This window comes from Nelumbo lutea, chromosome 1 (assembly GCF_056320005.1).
Source record: "Nelumbo lutea isolate HS-2025 chromosome 1, American lotus-T2T, whole genome shotgun sequence".
Lineage (NCBI taxonomy): Eukaryota > Viridiplantae > Streptophyta > Magnoliopsida > Proteales > Nelumbonaceae > Nelumbo > Nelumbo lutea.
Window position 1 is genome coordinate 116,727,314 of NC_142684.1, and position 8,627 is coordinate 116,735,940.

At 39.4% G+C, this 8,627-nt stretch overlaps 1 protein-coding gene across 2 annotated transcripts; it reads right to left on the bottom strand.

Moving 5' to 3' along the window:
- Positions 1-973: 973 nt before the first annotated feature.
- On the bottom strand, positions 974-4,430 carry LOC148876988 (zinc finger protein GAI-ASSOCIATED FACTOR 1-like). 2 transcript variants are annotated; one of them, XM_088979840.1, is made up of 5 exons: positions 4,229-4,430; positions 3,534-4,132; positions 3,044-3,440; positions 2,766-2,947; positions 974-2,104 (listed from the first exon to the last, which is right to left on the bottom strand). In XM_088979840.1, exons 2-5 carry the CDS (start codon positions 3,673-3,675, stop codon positions 1,284-1,286), a joined length of 1,542 nt encoding a protein of 513 aa, XP_088835966.1. In that variant the 5' UTR covers positions 3,676-4,132; positions 4,229-4,430; the 3' UTR covers positions 974-1,283. The 2 variants fall into 2 exon arrangements, with proteins under 2 accessions (XP_088835966.1, XP_088835956.1); XM_088979830.1 differs by having other exon boundaries at positions 3,534-4,427.
- Positions 4,431-8,627: the final 4,197 nt, after the last annotated feature.

Consider the following 8,627-nt stretch of genomic DNA (forward strand, 5'->3'; position numbering starts at 1 on the left):
ATTATTACTATAAAAATCTCTCAAAAAGGAATTTTACACCAATCTTTGTTGGTGTTATACATTCCATCCAAACAGCCATAAAACTGACCAAAGTATAATATTACACCGATTCAACATTTAGCAAACAAACACAGCCTAAGTGGATTTTTTTTTAGCTCGAAGGGAGTATACAATGGGAAGTCTCCACTACAATGAGAGGATACCTTACCAACCGTCAGTCGCGTACAAATACAAATATGTAGAGCATAAAACCTTATATTTTATATTATTTTGTATATATTTGTATTTCTACTCCTTCCAAACTGAGCCTAAATGGATAAATTTCTTATTCGGGAGAAGTGGGCCAAATTGTATAAGACTAAAATATCTATCCTAGAAGAAAAAAAAAAAATAAAAAATCCCTCTAAGAATTAGTTCAATTATTCAACTAATACTTTCTAACCGAAAAACATGAATAAATTATACTTGGATGGATAACATTTTCCCATATAAGTTACTTACCTGGATAAAAATAAAGGAGGCCTTGAGTGTATCAGTTACCCCAATAAACATCACCCTCGGTCAAAATATAAATTTATGCATGGACATGAAAAGGATGCATACCGGACAAGTTTTACCTAAAAATACAATTTATCCACGTAAACACACTTAACAGGTAGCGAAAGCGGGGCATTAGGAACGGAAGGGATCCGGTTCCGATTGAACTTGGTTCAACAGGCGCTTTGATCCGGTTTTGTTGGATATGACACGAATCCCGGTCCTTCTAAAGAAGGCAAAACCAGTGGTGACATGCTGATTGATCATTGTGTTATGGACTTCTGGAGTGACAGTTTTGAGGTCTCGCGACATTCAACGAGAGGAACTCTTCTGGTTCCCTAATCCCTCCCTCCCTCCCGAGACGGTGGTCGCAGCTTCGCAGTTGAATACCAGAGTTTAGTCGCCAAACTTCTTGCCATTCCAGAATTAAATTCAGTTTAAAGAAGCAAAATAGACCTTCAAATATCAAAAAGCTAAAAGCTAAATGCTAACATTGTAGCATCATCCATTACACAGCTGACACCCAATAGCAGCAGTCCCTACTCCCTCCCTGTACACCTTCCTCTCATCCTAATCCCCCCTATCCTATCAAATTTCACTACCCCACAAAATTAAATTAAATTTGATGATTCAAGATAAACAAAAAAATAAAATTAAAAAAAAAATCTTCTCCCGATATCTACTCCACTCCATTTTGTCTCGATTGGAGAGAGAAGAAAACCTCAGAAAAAGACATAAATAAATGTCTAAAAAAGGATATCTCTCCCTCGTACATTCGGTGGCTCTTCAGTCGGGGGGCTATTCGTCTTCCTTTCTGATGCTTCCTCCCATGTTTCCCCCGACGAAGTCCCACCACCTCCGAATGACGCGGCCGCAGCTGCCACATCAAGCCCACCACCAATCGACGTGATCAGAGTCGAGAGCCCACCCGTTGGAGTACCGCCACCACTCATACCAAGCCCAAGAAGATCGAGCGTAGTAGGCTTCGGCCCAAACATCGACGACTGGCCCATCATCAATTCCGTCAACCCGTTTGATCCTTCGCTAGGTAGTCCAAGACCAAGACCAGCAGCCAATGGTGCCGCCTCTCCCTCCATTCTTTGATCCCAACGCAAGTTCTCTTGCTGTCCGGACGAAGACGATACGGTTATACCCAACCCACGTAGCAATGACGCATTACTGGCGGTAGCACCCATCTGTGCTGCTTTCTGCAGCAGCGCGGTGGCGGACATTGCCGGTTGCGGAGGTGGAGCATATTGCCGACGCTCTGCCCCGGTTTGAGCAAAGAGTGAGGAGCCGTTGTTGGATGAAAGACAGAGCGACGTGGGCTCTAGAGCAGACGCCGACGAGAGGGAGGTCGAACGCTCCGAGCGTGCCATGGCACAAATTAATTCTGAAAAGGTTGACGTTTGCGGCTGCAAGTTTCCTGGGGCAGCCGTGGAAACGAATAGGCTTGCAAATACGCTACTGCTGCTACTGCCGTTACTGCTTGAGGTGCTACTGTTTCCGTTTAAGCAGGTTGCCGGCGACGAATGGTTTAAAATACCGGTCGAATTTTCCGGCAACTCTGAAACAAAACACACAAGAAGGTAATTGAGTTACGGCTTGTCCAATAGAGGGAGGAAGAAAGAGAGATAGAAAGCAAAGCTTTTTGTTTTCAACTTTTGATCAATAACCGATCAAAAATTTTATTAAAAGAAAGCAAGCCTTTCTTTTACTTTTCTCTTTATTTAAGAACTGGTCGAATTAAAAAGAGAGCCAATCATGGCTTCCTTTCCTTCAAATCCTCATTTCTTCTGCTTTCTTTGAGTTTCTTTATCGATTGCAGAGATTGAATCAACCGTCCGGAACACGAAATCCTCCGGAAAGTTTTCTGAGAGCTTTACCAGAAAGCCCATACCCACTCTCTTATAATCTCGAATAATAATCTTTTTTTTTTTTTTTGGTAAATCTCAATACTAAGTTGCTTGTTCCAATCTTCTCTTTCTTTTGTTTTATTTGATTAATTGCTCTCATCTAATCTTCAGATCTCCTATGAAAACATACAACACGATCTCCCAATGAAAACAAGATCAATACAAGACAAAATATATAAAAGAAATCCAAGGCACAGGATAGGAGTTTCTTTTTCCTTATTTTTCCCCCTGAAACAAACAAATCAGATCCGACAAAAACTAAGTAAGAAGACTGGAAGTCACATAACTTCCCGTTCTTGACCGTTCTTTTACCTGGATTTTGAATTGGCAAAGCCATAGAAACTACAGCAGATGAAGCAGGAGGAGGCGAAGTAGTAGCGACGATCGGAAGTTTAGGATCCTCTTCCGAATTCGAATTGGGAACCGTCTGAGCTCTCGCGCTCTCCTCTGCCAACGCATCGCAGAAAGCCCTGTGAGTGATAAAGCTATCTCGCCTTCAATAACAAACGAATAAACAAACAGGAACAACGTCAGCACCACCATCAAAGCCGGAAGTTGTAAAGGGATGAATTAAGGAAGAGAAAAGAAACCTAGAAAACAAAGTTCCGCAATCGCATCTGTATTCTCTGGTTCCGCATGTCTTCGAATGCGCCTTCCAATCGGACTGGACGGCGTATTTCTTCGAACACTTGTCGCATTTCCATTTTTTCTCTCCATGCTTCCTACAGAAATGCTTCTTTATTCCCGTAAGATCGCCCAAAGCTCTTGACGGATCGTGATGAACACATGAAGGCTCGGGACAGACATACACTCGCTTACGAACTTCCTTGCTCGATCGCTGCCTGAGCTTCCAAGGAAGATTGTGTCCTCGGCGGTGAAGTTGCAAGTTTTGATCTCGTTGGAACCCCTTATTGCAGATCTCGCACACGAATCTATTCGTTGCCATTAGGGTTTTTGGCGACAGAGCGATTACCTCCGCTTCTGGATCTGGAACCCAAATAAAAAATAGAAATGAAGGAAAGAAACATGGCCATGGGATGCAATTTTTTATATTAATTAGATGTTTATCTTTAATCTTACCCGGGGTTCCAGGAAGATTGCGCTTTTTCTTTATTGTCGTCGACGGCGGAGCTGCTTGGTTGCCAGACGAAGACGCACTAGCTTCTGCTGAAGCTGTAGAAACTGTAACGGCGGACGTATTCTCCAACAACTCCACAGGCATGTTTGTCAAAATTCTAGAATTCTTAGAAAAACAGGCTACGGCAGAATCTGGAATTCGATGTTTTTTCGTTTTTTTCTTCAAGCGGAAGAATAGAAAAGGAACTTAATAGGTAACCTATCCTCCTAAGGTTTCTTTTCAGCTCTTAAGTCTTATCTACCGGTTACAAACTCTGATATCTCCACCTACCAGTTCCGATATGTCTCCGGCAAGTAATCTAACATAAACCAGAGCTTCAACGACCATTCAAATCGCCGTTAAACTCGAAACACTTACCGGAGAAATACAAGAAGCAGCAGCAGCAGAAGCTAATAAGATCCCACTTAAACCCAAAATAACTGACATCGAAAACTAGCACCACTTGTCTCCGGCCACAGTAATCTGATCCAGATTCCAGCCAGCCACAGATATCGAGTCAGACCTGTCGGAATCCTATGCCTACCGTAGAAAAATATATATCCTGAAAACAACCAAATCACCAAACAAGAAGGTAAAATACTTGTGAAACTTTATCAGGTTTCTAACATTTCTCATGGCAGAAATCTGGCCGTTTTACCACGGCGTACGAAAAAGCGAAACACTTCGACGAATAATCCGATATTCCGGGGAACCAATCTACGTGACAAGACCAATTCGGTTGCGTCGGTGTGATTGCCGGACATGGAGTACAGACACTCGCTGCGGGTTGCGGGGCGGAGGAGCACTGAGCAGCGTTATGTTATGAATCGTCTCTCTCGTCTTTCTCTTCCCTTTTGAAGGAAGAAAATAAATAAATAAATAAATAAATAAATAAAGCGGCGCTAAGTAAACTGTGGTTAAAGTTAGACCGAACTACGGCATTAACCATGGTTAAAGAAAAGCCAGTACAGTATCCAAGTTTTCTTCCCATGTGTGAGCTGGTTTAATCTTTTTCCCTCCACGTGTCGCATAAAGTTGGGGTCTGGACTTTCAAACATCTGTCGGAAGAGCTAGGACTGTTTAGTAATAAGTGGGGCCCCCTACTCTTTGTCGTGTAGTGGATTTAACAATTAAAGTGTGGTTTGTTTAGAGTGAAACTTAAAAAGTGAATATATGTTCCTCATCTTCTTTTCTTTTTTACCGCCACATGCGAAATTATGATTCAATTGAAATGACAATAATGCCACTGAGCTAATAATCCAAGAAGTTAATTATTTTGTCAGAACTTGCCGTGGCTCCCCTGTGAGCTGAAAGGGATATCACTATATCAGACAGATCATATCATTTGGGTTAAGTTGGTAACATAGATAAATGAAGCCAGTAAATTTCCGAAAATAACCCTGGAAACCAAAAGGATGGGGGAAGCTGTCTTGCTCTTGCGCTTTGGAGCACGTTTTGGATATTTTGTAAACGCTAGACGGGCTAGGATACTAATGATTTCTATGTTGTGCTTGGGCCGTTTTAGTTTGGTGTCGTCGAGTTTTAAGTACCGATACATAAGTGGAAAGATTTGTTTGTTTTTTTATATTTTTATATTTTCCGAGAAGAAAAGAAAGGAGAGACGAAAAGAAAAGGTAAAGGCGCTTTTGTTTTTTACGGAGCCTGCCTACCGCTACGTACGGTACCGATATCGACATGTATACAAAGGCGTTCCTCTTTTTCATTGTTTATAGCAAGCAGCAGGGTGCGCAAAGTGAGGTAGAGGTGTAGAGGAGGGTAGTTCTGACTTTTCATTTAAAAGAATCATGACACATGAGATTTCTCGTTTTTGGACGAGTTCCGATCCTCTACTGTTGTACGCGTAATGCTGGGCCGTCATCAAGACACGCCACGTCAGCTCCTTACACGAGTGTCACGCATCAGTCTAATGTGGCACATCATGATTGGCCCGGTTCGTCCGGAAATCGTACAGCATTCGGTGGGTGGCAACGTTCAGGCCCACATGCTCAAATGGGCTGACAGAAGATACAAATTTTCGTGCTGGAGCCCGGAAGGAGTTTGAACGAAAAACAACTGATGATGCATGATCGTGTGCTGTTGAGATGCTGATCCAAAAGTGCAAGGTGATCTCATCACTCAACAGTGGTGATTATGGGCTGCATATAAATGGGCCGAGACCGCAAATGATGGTATTTGTTTGTTTCAATGTCTATCAATTAGTAGAATTAGTTTGAATATTGTATATTTATTGAACCTTAGATATAATTTTAAATACAACGGATTGGATTGGTGAAACAATATTCTCGTAACCGATCCGTTAGTTATGATAGGACATAGATAATGATGATGATTGCATTAAGTCATAGATTCAAGACGTTATTTTTAAGTCATTAGTCATTGCAATTCTTATTTTATTTGTTCAAGTCATTAGTCATAGATTCAAGACATAAGCCGTTTCTGCCATGTCAATTCTTAAATTATGAACATTTCAATCCTTTTTTATAGGAACATCTGTTTCTTACTACTTCAATTCGTGTTCCTTTTGATCTGTCCTTAGCTTTTTTGGTCACAAGTGCGCCTCATTTTGTTAATATTATATAATATTTTGATTTAAATTTGACGAGTAACATTCAATTTAAGATCTAAGTATATCCAATTCAATCCAATCCATTTGCAATCCCACGATGCTTTGTTTGGATTTATCAGGTATTTACACCCAATTGCAAACTTGGGTCTTATAGGAAAGAAAAAGTGCACTTTGTCACCGGAGGCCCATGCCAATAAGATTTCCTTCTGGTCCTAGTAGAGACTTAGGATGGAATCCCACTTGCACATGGATTGGGGGATGGTCATATTAAAAATATATTTGGTTTGATAGAAAATAAGAAAAAAAAAACAAAAAATTATAATAAAATTGTCAAACTTCAATATAAATTCTGCAAAACTGTCTTCAAAAACTTGCCCACAAGTTTCTGTGGAGACCCGGGCAAGGTCATTTAAGCCCTCTCAGTACAACAATAGGGCCCTCACTCTCGGTGGAGTTGTAGAGACTAGAGACCTTAGCTACGAAGGTTCTCAGGTTTCATGAGGACCTAAGCTCTTAAAAGTCTGTTAAAAGAATGGAATTGCCTTAAACTCCGTTCAGAGTTCTGACCTAAACCACCACAACTTTGAAGGGGGGTTGTGGTGTTTAAACTTCAAAGAAAATTCCTACACAGGTACCGAGTAGGAAATCTGAAATCAGTCCCGTGCTTCAAATTTCAATTCAAGAAAAACGGTCTCAAACTCAAGGTAAATATAAAATTTCTTTTTCTAGGCGGTGATGATAAGTCTGAAATATAATAAACAAGTTGGGACTTGGGATAATAAGATTATGTTTGGTTTGAAGGAAAAAATAAGAAAATGAAGGAAAATATAAGAAAACCTATACAAGTTTTGTAAAAGTTTTCTTGCTTTTCCCTTCATTTCTCTACTTTTTCCTTCAAACCAAACACAGCCTAAAGTAATAAATATAAGAAGTTAAGAGTTTGAGTACAACCAAAAGGCCGGCATGTTTTTCTTGCACACTCCATCATTACTTTCATTGACCCTTTGTTTATATATAAATAATAAATGAATAGAAGACCTTGTCCCTTAATTTCATTATTTATTTATTTTTATTACTGGTTTCTACTTGCTGTATATAAAAAAATTAAAAATAGGGAAGCGCCCTCAACTCTCAAGTAGTTCTATATTTGTTTAGTAATTAATCCCAACGTAGTAATTAATTAGTCTTGGTTTATGCATGTACTGCCACAAATCTCTTCTTTGGAGTTTGTTTGGATCAATGTCAATTTATATTATCATCTTCACCAAAACTTCAAAATTTTTAAATTTGGGTATGGTTTAGTAACATCTAAAATTTATTTGTCGCATAGAAAGCCCCAAAAGCTTTATTCAAATTTTCTGAAATTTGTCGCATAGTGTCAAGTTGGTACCTAAACTTTCAAACGTGTTATTAGTATTTAAAGTTTAAAAAGTATCAAGTTGGTCCTTCCTGTTAATCAACCGTTAGTTATCTGTTGAAAATGTCAAAACTACCTTTCAAAAGAAGACATTGTTCATTGTCTTCTACCTTGAGACTAAATTGGTTATCTTCAGTGAAAACGAGAGAAAAAAAATGAAATATGACAAAGGGAAATAATAACTGAAAACAAATAAATAACTAGACAATAATGTGCTTAAGATCTAAAGGTAAAAGACAATAACTTCATTAGTCTAGAATCTCAAACATCTCAACTAGTTCAATCTTAAAGGTAGAGACAATAAACAATGTCTTATTTTGAAGGGTAATATTTACATTTTTAATAGATAATTGACGATCGGTTAATGATAAGGATCAATTGATACTTTTTAAAAGTTTAGGTACTACAATGATACATTTAAAAGTTCAGGTACTAACCTTACACTATCCCCAAAGTTCAGGATACTAAAGTGAAAATTTCCCTTAATTTTTTGGGCATGCATCTTTCTGTTACCCAAGGTTAAAAGACTAATTTTGGATCTTCCAAACTCGTTGAAAGCCCTAAGGCGACACCAAAAAAATTGCCAAACGCCACCTTAATGATTGATTTCTTCATGGATGAACTTATTTTGGATTATGTCGCAAGTAGTGGGCATTAGAAAATTATTGGGACCCAACAAACTTGCCACGTGGAAAGATTCATGCATCATAGTAGAAGACTTCAATTCCTTCCATGGATCTGTTGGATGGATTCTGTCATGAAACCTTGAACTGGGCAATTTTATCTTTTGGCAAGATTTTAAATGGCAGAACTACAAACTCTAATTACATCCGGCTCTGGTCTGTGGAGGAACGCAGTGAGAAGCAGAAGTGAGAGAAGGCAACAAACCACACAACTACGATGACAAGACAGTGTCGAAAAGAAAGAGAAAACGATCGAGCAAAGAAAAACACCCATCGTCACTGATTTCACCAGGGAATCGATTATCTTTTTTCTTTGGCCTTTTCCTAATAACCAGTCCGAATGGGAGATTCGGGATGCGTTTACAAACGT

Bases quoted from the DNA above. Each gene is read 5' to 3' on its own strand.
- LOC148876988 (XM_088979840.1), bottom strand. From the start codon at position 3,675: ATGCCTGTGGAGTTGTTGGAGAATACGTCCGCCGTTACAGTTTCTACA. The intron at 3,441-3,533 runs GTAAGATTAAAG...TTTGGGTTCCAG, and splicing joins CAATCTTCCTGGAACCCCGG to ATCCAGAAGCGGAGGTAATC. The intron at 2,948-3,043 runs GTTTCTTTTCTC...TTGTTATTGAAG, and splicing joins TGCGGAACTTTGTTTTCTAG to GCGAGATAGCTTTATCACTC.